Source organism: Zeugodacus cucurbitae, chromosome 3 (genome assembly GCF_028554725.1).
Source record: "Zeugodacus cucurbitae isolate PBARC_wt_2022May chromosome 3, idZeuCucr1.2, whole genome shotgun sequence".
NCBI lineage: Eukaryota > Metazoa > Arthropoda > Insecta > Diptera > Tephritidae > Zeugodacus > Zeugodacus cucurbitae.
In genome coordinates this window covers 22,941,284-22,959,950 of record NC_071668.1, presented here as the reverse complement: position 1 = coordinate 22,959,950, position 18,667 = coordinate 22,941,284, and the positions used below count along the sequence as shown (strand labels likewise).

Below are 18,667 nucleotides of genomic sequence, written 5' to 3'. Positions count from 1 at the left end.
GCAGGGCTCCACCCTGTATCAAGCTAGAAGGATGCTATGCTAAAAATTGCAATTTTTCCAAAACGTTAATTTCTATTATAGGTTAAGTAATTACCGCAATGAGAACAAATGCAGTAAATTATTCACGTTTTTTCCTTCATGGTAATGACGTGTATTTTCTCGATTAGAATACTAAACAAGGTAAATGTATCACTTACATTAATTCAAATCTTTTAATTACACATATATCCAGTGAACAATCTCACATAGATAGATGTGTGAAAATGTAAACAAATATGACTAATAAGCACGTAGGTCGTTCCAGCGGTAGCACATGCTCTGTCTAGTTATCGCCAAAGTCACAGTGAATTCCCTCAGTCTCACAGATTGTTTCCCCAATAGCTAAAAAGCGTTTAGTCATGTTTGCTGACGCTCTATGCGCTCTCACGTCATTTACACGTACTCACGTGTATAAGTGTTGGTGATCAAAAATCTCATGCCATAATTTTTTTGCAAGCAGCAACTGAAAGCTTTCAGTTATATGGTTTTCATGTCGAAGATTTTTGATTTGGCGATCGCCATTCATAAGCATTTGTCGTTTGACTGCGCTTGAAGACGGAAATACGCTGTGTGTGCTCCAGTCTGCGGTTAAAGTGCCCGTTGGATGTTTGCGGAACTTGGGATTTTTGTTTTTCGAAGAAACTTGGGGAAAATATTTTGGTTTTTAATTACTAGCGGTGTTTTCCGTTTTACAGTGACGTCTGAAAATTGTTTAGAAAAGTGTTTTATTTGTGATTTATTTGAAAGATGAAAACAGTGTGAAGCGGGTTAAACACGGATCATGCTTTCCAACTTATGATTCACACGGCAACAGTCAACGAGTTTTGACAAGATTTCCTGGAAAGCCATACTTAAAATCATACTTACGTACATACATACACACATTTATATGTGAATCACAATATTTTTAATTTAAAAGTGTTTGAACTCGCTTTCAAAGAGAACTTCTTTTCGAGATCGGCAATTTGTAACAGTTTTTAGCCGGATATAATTAACGAGTGTTGGCTTGGAATAATTGGAGTGATTTGCTTTTTAAACTAAATCAGTTTGGATTTGTGGATAGTTGATAGCTGAGGGCGAGTGCGATGCTGTCTCTTAGCATAAAATAAAGTGAAAATTAGTGAGTTTATTTAAGAATAACAAAATAAGTGACAAAAAATAATAATAGTAATTAAATAAAATTATAAATTAATTAATAAATTTTATTTGTGAATTAAAAAACAGAAATATTTTTAAAATAAAAAGTATAAATAAATAAATAAATTTTATTTGTGAATTGAAAACAAAAAATTTATATAATATGCCAAAGTGATGCGTAAACGGTTGTGAATTAATTCCAAAATCATACCAAAAAAAGATACCGTTATTTATGAAAATTTGAATGGCGCTTACATTGAACTACATTCCCAACGAGAATAATTATGGCAATTGTAAATTTAAGTGGATGAATTCGGCGCTTTTATTTAAAAAACTACAAATCGGTTATCAAAATATTCAAATGCATGGACATGGCCAGACGACGGATAGTGAGAAAAAGATACAAAAAGTACAAACCCGCGCGGAAGAAGCGAAAGGGGCTACATCAGTAGACAACCCCTCAGGGTCGGCAGTGGCTCACAGGGCAGCAACAGATAAAAGAAGACGTCGTAGATCCAGCACAAGTAGCAGCAGTAGTGATGACAGTAGTACGAGTACGACTACTGACAGTTCAAGTGATTATGACAGTGACAGTGAAAGTTGGAAGAGTAAAACAAGTGGTACAAAATCTAAACTTAGTGCACATAGTTATAGTAAACTGAAAGCCTTACATGGTAGCCATGCCGCCAATTTGCCCAGTGTGCAACAAGCAACCCGCGCTAAGTCTAAATCGCCAGCGCCTTCACCACAAAAGGCCGACGGTCAAGTTGAAAAGTCCAGTGCGAGTGCTAATGAAACGCGTGTGAACGTTGAAAGTGAAGCATTGCCTACAAACACAAATGCGGGTAATAGTGATTCATCCAGTGAGAGTGCCAAATCGCGTCCGGCTTCGCCAGTGGTTAAAGTGCCATTGGATCCACATGCTTGGAATACGGATGACATTGCCAAGTGGGTGAAATGGTTAACGAATCAGTTTAAAATTGATCCTGAACCAGATATTGCACGTTTCCCCACTACTGGCGCTGAGTTGTGTGAATTAAGTAGAGCCGATTTCTGGGTGTGCGCTGGTTCGCGACAGGGCGGCATTATCCTGGCAAAACATTTTGCCTTAACGCTGTATAGTGCTACAGGACGTGAGACAAGTCCAATGCTGAATGAAGATGAGCCAAGTGAGTACATGGAAGATAAATATATATATATATATATATATATATATATATATTCTATTTTTAACCTGATCTTTTGGTGCTGGAAATATAAACAACTTAGGATGGGTTTTAAAAACATTTGCTATGTTTTTGGTAATTAATATCTTGTCATAATTGACTCCGAATTACTACACAATACTCCGACGGTAATCATTCTAATTGTCAAACAATCTCTACAAAGTTTTCATAAAATTAAATAAATTTATAGATATAACCTAATCGAAAACAACTTCTGGGGCTAGGTTAGGTTAGTAGGCGGATCTCTGCACATGCAGGAAGATCTCACTTGGACAGTTTTGAGCGCTGTCCTTTGTGATACCAATAAACTACTAAAGGATCAAATCAAAAAGACTCTTATGATCCGGCAATACGCTTGGAATCTGTTACAAACTTCTTTAGAGGGCTAATGCTGGGCAATGGAGGATAAAATGCTTAGATTATTTCACCTCGCCTTCCTCCAAATCAAGCTTTGGCAACTTGCATCTGGATCCCAAGTCTCAACGCATGGGTGCCTATCGGACAATGTCAAGCAAGCACACCAATGAGCGCCGAGATGGACTTTGCTAAGTGGTGACAGCAGTTCGAAGGACCTTTTCGCTCCACAGCGGGCAAAAGAACCGTGCAACTGCACAGGTACTGGTTGTTGTCCTGCGCTTGGTGAGCTCATGCGATGTCTGTATGTCCAGCGCTCTTGCGCAAGTGGACCATGGACTGCCAATCCGCTCCCATTCCAACGTCAATGTTGCTGGGGTACTCTCTCTTGTAAGCTTGTTCGAATCTAGGGCTAACTTTTAATTAATATTTTGTCTATGAATTGATTAAGGAATATTAATAATATAAAAAAAGTCTGCGAGTTTTAACTTTTTTCTGCCTGTATGATAGGTATATGGTTTTATTGCTCTGACAGATCGGCGGAATTTTTTCACTGTAAGTCTTAATCAATTATTAATACAGAGCCGGTTCAATAATAATTATGGCGGTTATTGCATACAATGAGTCAGATTTTAATTAGCTGCGGGATCTAAGTCTGGAGAATACGGGTACAGAGAAGCATTGAGTTTACATACATTAGGTATTATTATATTTATTATGATTTCGCCATATTATTTTACATTGAGAACGATAAATATGGGACCAGAATGCTATTTTTTCTGTACTAAATATTTTATGTAGGCAATTACTCAATCGAACTCGAATCGTGAACTGCTTTCACATTATCATCGCTATAGTCGTTTTTAGTGGCTCATTTAAAACCGGCGTGCGTCCATTTTGAAACTGGTTAACCTACTTTTTGATGGTCTTCATTGCATTAGAAGAGTTATTCAATATTGCATCCAAGTCCTCCTTCTAAAATCTCGTTTGTTATTTTTTTTTCCGAACTACCAAACATGAGTCACTCAAAATGCAATCACAAACAAATTGTATTACAACTCTGAAATTTATGAAGAAGGTTGGGTTTATATTATTATTATAAGCCAAAAATTTATGGTTTTTTGATTTGATATTTGATTTTTACACTTTAAGAGAGCTTTTGAAATGCATTAGCATGCGAATATGAGATATATAAGATTATTGTACAATTTATTATAATTTTTTCCTTTTTTATTTAACTTAAGAATTCCAAGGACATTGCCGCCATTAAAAAGTTTTTATAAGAACGCCATCTCGTATATGTGATACTAGATCAAGTATCTGACTTATGATCAAACTAAAAGATGTTTATACACCCCTTCGTTTGAGCATTTAAACTCTTTTAGTGAAGATCTAATAATAACCTTTCCAAAGTGCCTCTGTAAAAGCATGACCTTCACACACTCAAACAGTACTCGTAAATCTTTTGTAATAAAAATCGGTTACCGTTATCAGCATTACAATCAATTGACTATCATTGAAAATGGCCACTAAGGGATTTCCAAACCGCTATGGCAATTTAGTGTTAGTATTTAACAAGTGTGTTGGAAAATAATAGCAATGACCAACTCTCACATTAAGAGGAATACAGTTTCAATTTATGTGCTCATTGTATCCTCGAATTGTGGCCAAAAGCTACTTTTCGGCTGCTTTCTTGTGAGCATTGAATCCTTTTCTTTCGGACTTTCTCAATCTCGGTAATAATAGCCGCACTTATTTAGATCGAAATCGCATTGCGGTGAATTTATTTAGTTGAGTGTGTGGCTATTGTTGCATGCTACATCTTGACTCTTTTCCACTGTTTTCTTTTATTTATGTATTGCCGTATGTCTTCTTTTCTTTCACTGCTTAAACGCGTATTTACTGATAACATCGCTGCACACATGTGTGTGCGTGACTGGGAAAGCTCATAATGAGTACGCATATATCTCGCACAAGCATAGGGTTGATATAGCCCACCCCCAACAACTCACAGCATATGACCATTGGGCGGCAGGGAGTATCTGTCACTGACATGGGTAATACCTTTATCCAATAGTTTAGTTTAATGCATTTGAAATGTCTTGCAGTTTGAACTAATCCAGTGAAATAAGTGCAAATCGTATGAAATCATTAAATGAAGTCACCATCAAAGTCTAGGTGTCAACTATTTGTGCGTTGTCTTCTAAGACAATCTTAGTATAAAAGTTTTCAAACAATAAACGTCTTTATTTAATAAGCGTTTGGTACTCAAACTCTTTATTGTTGTGTTATTAAATGCACTTAACGGTGATTGTTGACTTAACTTTTCACCTGGATTAGTGCCTTAGTCTCTTAGAATACACGTAAACATTTAGATAAGAGTCTTTTAAGTCATGAAACGAAAATGTTGCCAACTCGACGAGCTCGGCTTTACTTAAGAGGGGGAGTGATGCCGTTAATAAACGATGTAAATATGATAATTTCTCACAGGATGTGGCATCTAATAATAAAATCAAAGTAATCCTACGCTTTGCGTTGAAGCATTGCGGCCTCGTCATTGTCTGCGCATCGCACAGTGTGTCAGAACAGTACAATTTTGTTTTTGTTATAGGTTACCATGAGTTTAACAACATTTCGAAACACTGGAAATTACAATTTTCCGTTATAAACAAGAAGAAACTAGTAGAGGTACTATAACTAGTACAAGAATAGCACGATCTCTTCAGAGATAGACTTATACATATTGTAACCTATTCCTCTGCGTCGGAGCAAAGGCTAAGATTCTTCCATTTATGTCGATCTTGTGCTGGTCTCTTTATTTCACTCCAACTTTTTTGGATCTCTGATATTTCGATGTTCAAATTTCGTCTCGAGGTTGGAGGTGCCTTCTTTACTTTAGGTGCCTTCTGAATTCCAGTCGATATCGTTCTGGGTGATTGCATTTGGATCTCGTCTCAGAACATGACTGAGCCAGCGCCATTTTTTTTTTTTGAGAATTTCGAACCATAGGGGTTTTTGGTTTGTGAGTGACCATAACTTCGAGTTAGAGACGGTGACGGGTCAGAAAATGCGTTAAATGTTGCGAAGACATTGGTTTATGAAAACGTCTGCGCAACCGTAGAGATTTGGTACGTCGTGTAATGATGCAGGAGCTCCAGACCACATTGAGGGCGTCGAAAGCTCGCTGGGAATAGGTATAGAATTTTGATGAAAGGGTTGGAAACAAATCTCACGTTTGTTCAATGTTTTCCCGGTGTGAGTCGACGATTAAAAGTTGTAAATTTTAGACCTCTTAGAAAACATCCTATTTGACCCTAAGTTCAAATAAAGAATTTCAAAAGAATGCTGGTAAACAGTTTATCCGAGGTAGTAAATAAAAGTAAAACTAACTCCATCTGTTAGAGATTCGATTATGCACGAAATAAGACACTGTTTGCTCCTGCCTGCCGAATTAAGTAAGCATTTGATTGTCCTGACACACAGCAGGCGTTCAACGTGGCTGCATGACGAGGCCGAACTTCAAGCAAATGCGACAGGAAAATATTCATTTCCGCGCTTCCTGTTTCGCAGAGCAAAGCCTCAAATAGCGCGTCTAAAATATGTAAAGCCACTGAAACTTTGTTATTGACATTTATATACTTGGAAAACAACAAAAGTTATTGTACATACAAACATGTGTGTACGAGTATTTGAGGGTGTGAATGGATGGATGTTTGTAGTCAAGGTGGCCAACTTTTAACCATTAAATTTATTAACTTAAATTAGTGCTGTTTTATTTAATATTTTATGTGATTGTAAAAGTGTACATAAATATATTTATAAGTGAAAAAATTTATTATAATTGTAAATAAAAACTTCGTGAATAATTTGGACTAGAAAAAGTTGAGGAAAAAAATTTGATTATAATTTTATACGAGGCGTATCCAAAAAATAACTGCAATTTTTGTTTTTTGAAACATATATTTATTCATAGGTTTACATTAATATTGTCGCCTTTAAAATGGTCCCCATTCGATATTAGGCTCTTATGCAGCACTTCTTCCAATCGAAACACATCTTAAACTCTTCTTTCAGGACTTTCTCCTAAGCTTGTAAAAAGATGGGCTTTTAAGGTTTTCTTTATTTTTGGAAAAAAGAAAAAAGTAACACGGACTCATATCGCATGGATGCTGGGTATCGTTACGGTATTGTTTATGTCCAAGAATTCGAAAATCAATCCTCAAAGCTCATAAAAATACATCTAACCTTAGCGGCTCATCCAAATTTGTCTAGTATTCTTCAAATATCTTTTGCTTTTATTCTATGCAACAATACCAGGTGTGCTCAAAAAATAACGGCGATTTTCGTTTTTGAAAAAAAAAAATATTTATATGTCTACATTTATGTTGTCGGGTGTTTCTATGTGCTACTTTTTCATTTAAAATATTGATAATTTTCTAACCGAGATAATCAGTGATTGTTACTTCAATTAGACTAATTCAAGAATCATTAAAATCTGACCATAAAACAATCTTTCAAAAACCCAAAAAAAAACTAATATCAATTTTATTAAATCTGCCTAGAAAACAATCATACGATTGTACACATCCATGTATGTATATATGTATGCATATCCCGATATGTATTTGCAAAAATGTCCGTGTGTTGTTGTACAAGAGAAAAAAAATCACACCCGAATTGCATAGTTAATTGATTTGTTTTTTATTCCAAGCAGGATTATTGCACGAGATTACCGATAATCTTTACGGTACTTTGAGAATAACAAACTGAGGGGGAGTGAGTGCATATGTTTTGGAAGTGGGTGCACGTGCCCTTGGTCAGGTCAATATGGCTCCGTTTTGCGTTTGTGCGCTTATTGTCTTTGCTGCCAGCGCTTAGCAGTAAGCAACCGCGCCGACCACCAACTGTGCAGGTGAAAAATGGCAAAGTGATAAACTTGCAATAAAATAGAGAAATGAGGAGGGCGGGTGGTTGTGTTGTGGGAGGTATGGGGAATGTAGCAGCAGAAAGAAGGCGGTCCCTCTAGGTATAGCCATGTGTAAATAAAATTTCTTTTGCAGGTTGCTCAATTGTGTTGATAGAAGTCAGAAGTCAGTCGTTATCGAGAACTAAAACTAAACGGTTGTGTGCAAGGTGCATAAGCAAATATGGAACACTGAAAATATAAAGCAAAAAAAAGTATGAATGAATGAAAAAGCAATTGAAACACAAAAATGTCAAATATTCAAGTGTTGCTCAATATTTCTTAATTAATTTTTAAAATTGAAATATTCCGCTAAAATTATGTGAATTTCTCAGAAAACCGTTTTATTTAAAGCATGAATAATTGAGAAATAAAAACCACAACACAAAGCAAAAGCAAAACAAAAATTGCATGCGACAAATGTTTGCAAAATTTAAACAATAACAAAGTAAAAGTGAATACTACAAAAGAAATAAAAATAATAACAACAAATACTTAAAATGAGTGTGAGTGTAGATGTGGGCGTAATGTGGCGCTTCGGTGTACGTATGCAAACGCCGGCGCCACACATACATCACCAGCATTACCATCATCATCCGGTATCTGGGCGGTCTATCCTATATAATGGCGCATTCGGTGAGAATTAATATTGCTCACTACAGTAGCGAACGAAAAAAAAGTGAAATATTTTATATTTTTGTTTTTGGCAATGTGTTCAAGTGTGCTGCTGTTCGATGAATCACCATTGTTATTTTATAAAATTCCTGGAATTACTACTTAATTCGATATTTAAGAGCATATGACACAGAGTTTTGCCTTTTAGTATTTACATACATACATACGTATTTAATTAAAGCATTAACAAAATTATTATATAAGATAAATGTTCGAATTCCTTTCTCAGCAATGTGTTCGAATTGCAGCAATGTGTGCTGAAAAAGTCTACGAAAATTGATAATAAAAATATTTTGTGTATGAATAAAGGTAATGTGACTATAAATAAGGAGAAAACCATCTTTAAATATTCGCGCCAATTCTATGAGTTTAAGGAGTGTGTTACTTTTTTCGAACATCCAACACTGACCACTTATAGCATCTGTAACATAAGCTTGACCGAAAATTGTATATAGTATTAAAATACGATGCTAAGGGAGATTATAATTCTTTTTTTTTTTATTTTTTAGAAACAACATTATATAATTAATACATTTATTGTTTATTGAAAAAACCTATTTTTGAAATTCGAATGCAAATATTTCGATTTTGGAGGTTAATTTCGAAAAATGGTTTGGTCCAATACCCAACCGAGTGTTATGCAGCCTATTTTCGAACTTCGACTTCAAATACTTCGATTTTGAAGGCTAACTTCGAAAAACGGAGAGATGTTTTTGACTTATGACATATTCTCTCAAGCAAAGCTGGTTTGATTCAACAGCCCTGTGTTATGTAAACATAGGAATTATGCGAGATATTTTCAGAGAGTACATAACATAGTACGTATAAGGGAGCAAAATTAATTTTTTAGATCGACTTCATCACTTTTCGAATCGAAATCGCTGTACGTTAAGTGAAACTTTTTCACCTAATTTGATTAAGATAGTTTGTATTTTGACTAAATGGATTTTCAGAAGAGCGATGGGACGGAAATCATTCCATTCAGTATTTAGGGCTTAGATAATTAAATCTTAAATGTTAAAAGTTGATGAGTTATCCGGTCTGGAAAACATTTATTTAACATTTATATATCGTGGGATACACTGGAATTCACACCTATTTTTAATTTATTGCCTTTTTGAGAGCCAAGATTTGGAATATTGATATTTGTATTAGATTTCCCTCGAATTTATTTTTTCTTAATTTAATTCTCAATGTATAAAATATTCGCACTTCGTCAAATCCTATATGGATTGATTGTATTTACTATACGAGGGTTGTTTAAAAAATACCGGTATTTTCGTTAAAAAAAAATATTTATTCATTGGTCTAGTTTAATATTGTCGCCTTTAAAATAGTACTCAACATTGTGCACTTATGCCAGCGCTTTTTCCAATCGTGGAAACACCTCTCAAACTCGATTTTTGGGATAGCCGTAGGCTCTTTCAGCGATTTCTCGTTCGCTTGTAAAACAATGGCCCTTTAAGGTTCTTTGCATTTTTGAAAATAGTACAAAGTAAGCAATGAATACCGTTTAAAATTGTATCGTACATGCCCCTGAAATGTTTGTATATCAACATTATAAAACCAAACCTGTGAAATTTTAAATGTTATAATTCCCGTTATTTTTTAAACACACAACGTACATCGTAAGTTAGCGAAATATCTTAAAATTCGATAATAGAACAAATTTTAATAATTTTTTTGCTTATCTATATAATTTTTTATATTTTGAAATAGTGGACACCTTGTGTGTTTGTAATGTTGGTAATTATTCTATAATAACACTTAAAGTACAAATAATAATACAAATTATAAGAATAAAAATACTATCAAAAATGATAGTAACTCGAATTTCGAGTGCGACTCAGTTATCAGTATATATAAATTTAAAATTTTTGCGTTTCACTTTCCTTACTATTATCATCATAATAACTGAAATGACTATGCATTTAACTAAATTTATTTAACTACAGTTATCTAAGAATGATTTTTAAAAACTATAGTCAAAAATTTTGCCGACCTAACCATACCTAACAAAAACTAGTTAAGTATGTTTGCGTTATCAGTTGATAAAACAGCAAAATAATAAGCTTTTGCTTTAGCCAATGGGTCTCGCAATAATACATACATACATACAAACATACATGTACTTATTGATTATATTTCAAGCAGCCGCATGTATATGTATATGAATAACTGTAAACAAACGCGCCTAATCAGTCTAGCAAAATTAACTGATAACAAATCGATCGTAAAAAAATAAGTGTGGGAACAATTCAAACACCTGTTGATATGTGTTTAGGGGAACCCAATTTTGCATGACTAAGCTAAATTGTTCAGTTTAGTCATGCCTTTCACGATTGCGCCGGTGATCGACGTGCCAACTAGACGCCTGCCGCATGACGTATGGTTTAACGACACTTATCACCGTATTGCGAACTTTTGAAGTGTACACTCATAAACTACACTAAATTCACCGATGCTATCTTTGTTTTGTAGTGGTATAAAGTATTACACATATGATTTTGAAAAATCTTATGAAGAAATGGAATAACCCCTTTCGAGCTCAAAAGGAATACGATTTAAATACAATGGACCTATTCTATTCTATGCTGATTAATTACCATCAAGATGTCTTTCAAATACAATATTAATATTTGTCTTTGACAACTATGATATCTTCCAAGCTTATCGACTGTCAGATGATGATAAATAATGAAGTGTTAAATTATAAATTGCTTTCTTAACTTGTCTAGAACACAGTAGTAAAGTGATTTAGAAATTCGAAATCGTTATAAAGACACTGCATTTAGAAGAAGAAGCTGAGCAAAGCGCTCAGTCGACAGCTGGAATCTGTGTTTATCAAACTTTCCTCCATCGTATCTCAAAAACGGCTTGATCGAATGACTCCATTATTATTCAAAAAACTAAAAAAAAAAAACGCAAATTTTTTTCAAATGTCTACCAAAGGTCCCATTTTTGGCACAATTACTTGGTCGTAGTGCTTTCCATGCATTTAAGCTTACAGATTGAAACGCCTCTAACTTTTTTGTTTTCGATAAGCCAAAAATCTAAAAAATCTGTAAAAACAGGCCACCAATTGGGATGCAATTTCCACAGTAGGTTCTGAACAACGTTTATTGTTGCTATAAGGCCTCGATTGTTCCAAAAAGTGCGTGAAAATTGGCCTCTCGTTTGGAATTTATTCGAGTCAGCCAAGCAGTTGCACGAAATAATGTTCAAAACAAATGTCGAGCCCTTAAATTTATAATAAACCTAAAGTAATAGCCGTGACATTAAATGATGTTATTTATTCTCGAAAACCACATGTCTAAAAAACACCCTTTATACATAGATGTATTGTGAACATACAAAATGAAAAATCATATTCGAAATTTCTTTATACATTTATTAATAAAATTAGAAATTAAAATTTATGAAATGTGTGCCCTTTAAATGTGTACCTCCTGGCGGCCGACGAAGAAAGAGATGACCGAAACTCAGGTGGAGGGATCGAGTGTATGTAGATCTGGCGAAGCTTAAAATCCTCAACTGGCACCGTCGTGCGCAATGCAGAGACGACTGGCGTAGGCTTATGGACGCGGACAAAACCGACACCCGGTTGTAGTGCCAATTGATGATGATGTACCTATTGAAAGAATATATTACACGAACAAAAAACTAAAAAGAATTCGAACAGCTAAATATTAAACCGCTTTGCACCAGTTTAGTTATGTAGCTTTGTAGCACGATGCTTTATACTGTACTAATCAAATGACATAAATAATTTTATCAGGCCAAGCACTTATGCCTTTGCTTTATATCAAAGTATTTTTTATATGTATTCTAGTTTGATTAGATAATACTATAGTAAGAAGCGGCCGAAACGAACAAAAAATACTATCTAATGGTTAGCAATAATATAAAGGAGAATATTAATGTATGCAGAGTCTAACAAAAATGAAAAATTTTGATTAAACGATTACAATAATAATTTGAAACATTATTCACTAAATGCTCCACGATGCTGCCAGAGTTTACTTATATTTTCATTACTCTAAAACACCTCTCTAGTGCCTCACTCCTCGTAAAATATTAGTTAACTTGGTATCATTTGGGAATTATTATGTATGTAGATGTGATTTTTGATTGATTTCCATAAACTGCATGGGCTTTGGTCTATATCTGATCAATTATATCACAACAAAAGTCTTCAGAATTTTACAAACGTTTTTTCCTCCTGAAATTAAATGATACTTTGGTTTCACTTTTATAGGATAATCTTAAAATTCAATTTTCCGTAGAAACTTAACCACATACATATGTACATATATATTTGGCTACGCAACTTGTTATTTTTATGCAGAAATGAATGAACGACACTGTCGCCATGCTGTTGAATAACATAGACATACATTCATACATACATACAAATATATTGGTACATATCTAATCCGTTGCTGACGCGTCGGAAATAGCAAGAGCGACAGCACGATTGGACGGTTAACGTCTGGTTTAAATTTATACATCTATATTTTCATGTTTTGGTTGAATGTGTGGTTAATTTAATGCTGTTGCGGTTATAAAGTAAATTAAATTAGGTAAAACCAATTGCACAAGATTTCTTGTTTAATAAACTTGTAATAACAAGAAAATGTATGCCATACATACATATAGTATATACAGAGGTAGTCAAAATTATTTACACATCGGACGTTTTTTTCCAAGTTTCACACAAAAAGCTTTCGCTTGTTGTTGTTGTTGTCGCAGGGTAACAAAATCCTATGTTGTTGTAAACCTTGATCTATTGCTGAGCGAATGAAGTCGGTTTGGCAAGAATAGCTAGAAATATGGCGGAGATATACGCAAATGAACTGATGACTCGCAGTAGTCAAAAGTATTTATTCACATTTTTTTTTGCGTCAAAAGTATTTACACACGGCAATTTAGCCTTTATCCTTGGATTTTGTTTGAGCAAAAGTAGTAATTTGATTCTATTGCATTCTTAACAACCTAACTCAGCCTTAAAATATAAAAATTGGTAAATAAAATATCGAAAACAAAGGAATTATCGATTATAACTAGATTGGAGACTGTTACTAAGTTTAAGACTCGGGTTTAGGCTTCGGAGTTAGTTAAAATTTATAGAATTTGATGGAATACTGTTTATAATGTTATTAAAAAGAAGGAAACGAAGTATTGCAAGTACAATTTAAAGATAATTGGGCGGAAACCTGTGATAACTCAAAGAGAATGCAGAAGATTAGTAGGAACTGTCATACAAAATCCCACAATTAGTCCTCTTAATATTGCAGCATCATCGAATCAGCATATTGCATGAACAGCCAATGATGCTACACTGCTAAGGACATTTTAAAATATTAACATAAATACATACGTTGTGTATAAAGTTGACCACTGCCGACACCAAAAAAGCCTTATTTCCGAAACCAAAAAAGCGATATGCCTCTCATTTGCCTTAAAATGCATCCTAAAGCCTGTCGTGGACAGATAAGGCTGATTTTTTGTTCCAGGGCTTCTTTAGTAAACGCTTTATGCATTTACCACGTGAGAAGAAGAATAATGCAGCTTAGACGCTAAATAGAGTCGGGAGTGATGATTTTTGATTTTTTTTTTTATTCTTTGAGGAAATTTTCCTTACTTCTGTTTTGGAGATTTGGTACTAATTTAGTGACCCTAAATCATCCGGATATATCAGAATTCACATGACCATGCCATTGTAGTGGTCCGTCGGCCTTTTCCAACTATTGACTACATTTTACAACAGGATAAAGCTCCATTTCATGAAGGATCTTTACCTTCAAAAGTTTTAAATGAAGCAAATCAAGTTGACCTCCGCACAGCACTGACCAAAACTTTAGTCAAAATGTTTGGTCTTTCGTTAAATATCAGAGGACAATTGATATAATAACCGAAAACGCCGAAATTAGCGACATTTGGTCTAAATTAACTGTTAACTTAGCACACAATTGTGTTGAATCAATTCGGACCATAAAGCAGGCTGGTATTGATGCCAATGGTAATGTAACCAATTATGAATTTATCGCCTTAGAATAGTAACTTAAACTAAACATTAAAATTAAAAAAATTATCATTAAAAACTAACAGGATAATACATTTCATGTTGTGTGTAAATACTTTTGACTACTCCGAGTCTTCAGTTCATTTGCTTATTTCTCCGCCATATTTCTAGCTATTCTAGCCAAACCGACTTCATTCTCTCGGGAATAGATCAAGGTTTACAACAACATAGCTTTTTGTTACCTTGCGACAACAACTACAAGCGAAAGCTTTTTGGAAAAAAACGTCCGATGTGTAAATAATTTTGACTACCTCTGTACATACATAGGTAAATATAGTTGAGTGTATACACATCAGTGCTTAGCATATATCTACATAAAATGCTGGTTATGATACATATAAAAATATTTAGTGCATCTCTAGTACCATAGACGCAACCAATTTGCAATTAATAATATTAAAACAATTTTCTTTTTGTCTTCAATCTTTTGCAGATCCCTATCAACTCTTAAATGCCGCATCCCATCGATTGGTTGCGCAGGGTTCGGGACAAATTCAACTGTGGCAATTCCTGCTTGAGCTGCTCGCCGATTCGTCTAATGCCAGTTGCATAACATGGGAGGGCACCAATGGCGAATTCAAACTCATCGACCCCGATGAAGTTGCCAAGCGTTGGGGCGAACGAAAGGCAAAACCAAATATGAACTACGACAAACTCAGCAGAGCTTTAAGGTAAGCAAGAGCGAGCGAGTAAGCACGCGAGCATTAAAGCATGCAATGCGTTGCGCACACGCTTCGAAGTAAAACAAAACTTGAAACGAAATCAAATAAAGAAACAGAAAATATATTCTATGTGGGTTTGTAAATGGGGGGAGTGGTATGCGTGTGTATGTCTGTTTGTGCGTGTAGGAGTGAATATAGCGAGTGTATAAGAAGATGTTGCGGCCATTATGGAGAAATTATCGCATGCTAGTTTTCTGAGCTTTTTCTAAATGAGTGAAAAATTACAGTGTTGCTGATAATTTAAGCAATATGAAAGCATTAAAAAATGACAATGAAAGAAACTTCTTATTTATTAATAATTTATGAGTATATTTAAGAGCTACAAAATGCATCTTCTTCATTACAGATATTACTACGACAAAAACATAATGACCAAAGTGCATGGGAAACGTTATGCTTACAAATTTGACTTTCACGGCTTGATGGCGGCCTGCCAGGCGCAGGCACAGGGTTGTGATCCCACAACAAGCATGTTGAGTTCCTATAAACATCATCATCATCACCACAGTCATGCCATGGGGCTGCATCCTCATCATTATCACAACCTACAAACGGATCTCACCTCACCATCCTCCTCGTCCAGTCTTGGCTTTCCATCACCTTCACCCACCTCATTGCCCTCACCAATTGGCATGAGCAACTCACCGAACATTGGTTTAACACAGCATCAGCAACAACAATTGAATGCAACAAGTACAAATTTATTGCAACAACAGCAATCAACCTTAACTACAACAACACCAACAAATTTAACACTACCACCAACAACAACAACATTAACAACCGTCTCAACGGGTACTGAGACGACACTTGTGAATAGCAGTACCACAAGTAGTGGCAACAACAACAACAACAATAGTACAGCCGTTTTTACACGCCCGCCACCATATTGGTCATATACGCCAGGCTCGTTTGATTCACGTCCACCGCCTAATACGTATAATTAACTCCCAAACGTTGTGTAATTTAAGGTACTTAACTTAACACTTGACTTAGTGCATATTTGTTAGACAATTGAGTGGTCCATTGGTTTTTGTATTATGACCAAAATATACCACCCATGGCGCACCTTTTTCCGTTTATACATAGAAAGGGGAATATGCTTATATTTATACTAGTATGTATGTATAGCCGGGTGTTATAAGCAATACTACTAGCCCAGCCAGAGATTATATAAGTATAAGTTACTATGTAGTATGCAATAAAGCAACCTCTGGGTATTTGCGGAAATATCCTTGGCTAATATAAATTTGTAATTGTAAGACTATTAATATGTACATATGTTTAAGTATGTGTGTGCATAGGTACTAATTGCAATATTAAATTATTTTTATGGTGAAGTGTGGTGAAAATGATTTTTCCTTACCTCCGTAGATATGTGTTTAACTATTCAATTAAAGCTTTGTTTTACTGAATCATTAATTTTAAATACATTTTCTGTGTGTATAACCTGCATTTTGTTAGTTAGCTATAAGACAAACTCGCAATTTTGAGTAATTTGTAATATACATACATAATTGAAAATTGTAATAATCTATTTAATTTAATTAGCTGTGATTTTTACGATTTTATTTATTGCAGACATTTATTGTTAAAGCTATAGTGTTTTAGTTTTAATGTGAAATATGAAATTACCAAAATTTGGTTCTAGCAATTATGTAGAGTTTAGTTAGTATTTATAAAAATTTTACTGAATTAATGTAATTTATTAGTAGTTCGTTTGTATATATAACTTTAAATATCAAATTGTAGTCCGATAAGTGATTAGCCTCACCGCTCGATAACACCACTCCTGCAAGTCAAACTACTATTATAGTGCTTTCGCACAGAAGTTAATTGTGCAATTAACCGGCCGTAGCTCAATTAAAGTCAATTTACAATACAAAAGAAAAATCTTATTTTACTGCATTAATTTTAAATCGAGTTAAAACTGTAGTGCAGCTCTGCGGCTTGATTTGGTTGTGGTTATTGATAAAAGCGAAATCAGCTGATGAAACTTACCAACTTCTTATAAAAAGCAAAAACAAAAATGTTTAACAGCTGGAACGTAATTGAGTAACCGCTGTGCGTAGAGCAAGAACTGGTTTCTCAATTATAATTTTAATATACTAAATTTATTTGGTTGTGTGAGAAGGCTGTAAAAGAAGTAATTAAATTTTACTTCTTTTTTGGTAAGCTAATTACTTATCGGACCGCTCTCGTATTGTAAATTCTATTTATTTATTTATCAATTTCTTTTGTTATTGAGTATAAAATCTTTACTTGCAATAACTTAATTTAATAGTAATTTCTGTTTTTTTGTTTATATTTATAAAAATTCCGTTTATATTATAATTTTATTTATATTAAAAAATTTATTTAAAAGTGAATAACTGTTCTTAATGCCTTTTGTTATTAAAAATTTCTTTGAATTAAATAAAAAATTATTAATCTTAAGTTTAGCTTATAATTATTATTTTTTTAATTTATTATATGGTTGTTTAATTTTATAAAAATTTGCTAATAGCAATATAAGAAATATAATTTAGTTGCAATTGGAAAGAATTCAATAATTTGTTGTATATTTAAAATACGTTACATCGGAAATAAATTTTTGAAATACATATGAAATTCATCTAAAATATTTAAAGTGTTATTAAAATATTCTTATTGTTCAACACTAATTTATAAAGAACATTTTGAAAGCCAATGGAGCGTTGGCGAACGTTGAGTGTTATTAAGCTGTTATCGCTTAGTAAATGTTGGTTGTCGTACGGAGAAATATGAAATGCAAAAGTCAAGAACATGAATCAAGAATCAGGGATTACCAGATCACGCAAGATAAAGGTCAGTATGAAATTTATTGAAATCATTTTTATAATAATTTTTTTCTAATTATTTATAAAAGATTCCTGAACATACTCTCATAAAATAGTACGAAAATAACGGAATATAACTTGTAATTATAATATACCTTTCAAGCTACAACAACTATGACTGATTTTATGTCTTTTTGACATGAAATGAGCATCTTTTTCAAATATTAGGTCTGGTTAACAGATATCTATTATTTTACCAATATATGGGTTTGTGATTTATATCTCGCCTTGTATAAGTGCAATCGGATTACGCTATATGGCGTTGGAGAGTTAGATATAGACAAGATTTAACGCAAAACTCTTCCAGATCGATAAATGGGATAGACACTGGTGATGAAAAGTCGTTTAGTAGCAACAATCTCAAGTGAAAACGATCGTGGTCGAATGAGGGTGTACCGCCTCAAAGAGTGGACAAGCCAGGATTGATGGTCAGGCTATGTATTTGGTGGGATTGGGAATCATCTACTATGAGCTGATAATCCTTGGCCAAACTCTTAACTCGGACATGAACTGTCAATTAGACCATTTGAGGGAAATAATTACGCAGGTGCGGCCATCTTTAGCCAATAAGAGAAGTTGGTATTCCATCAGGACAACGCCAGGTCACA

At 34.1% G+C, this 18,667-nt stretch overlaps 1 protein-coding gene across 1 annotated transcript; it reads left to right on the top strand.

Annotated features, from left to right (window-relative positions):
- The first annotated feature begins 548 nt into the window (after positions 1 to 548).
- Positions 549 to 17,442, top strand: LOC105216657 (DNA-binding protein D-ETS-6-like). Its single transcript, XM_011191256.3, has 3 exons — positions 549 to 2,345; positions 14,913 to 15,150; positions 15,548 to 17,442. The coding sequence occupies exons 1-3, from the start codon at positions 1,421 to 1,423 to the stop codon at positions 16,146 to 16,148; spliced, it is 1,764 nt and encodes a 587-aa protein (XP_011189558.3). The 5' UTR covers positions 549 to 1,420; the 3' UTR covers positions 16,149 to 17,442.
- Positions 17,443 to 18,667: the final 1,225 nt, after the last annotated feature.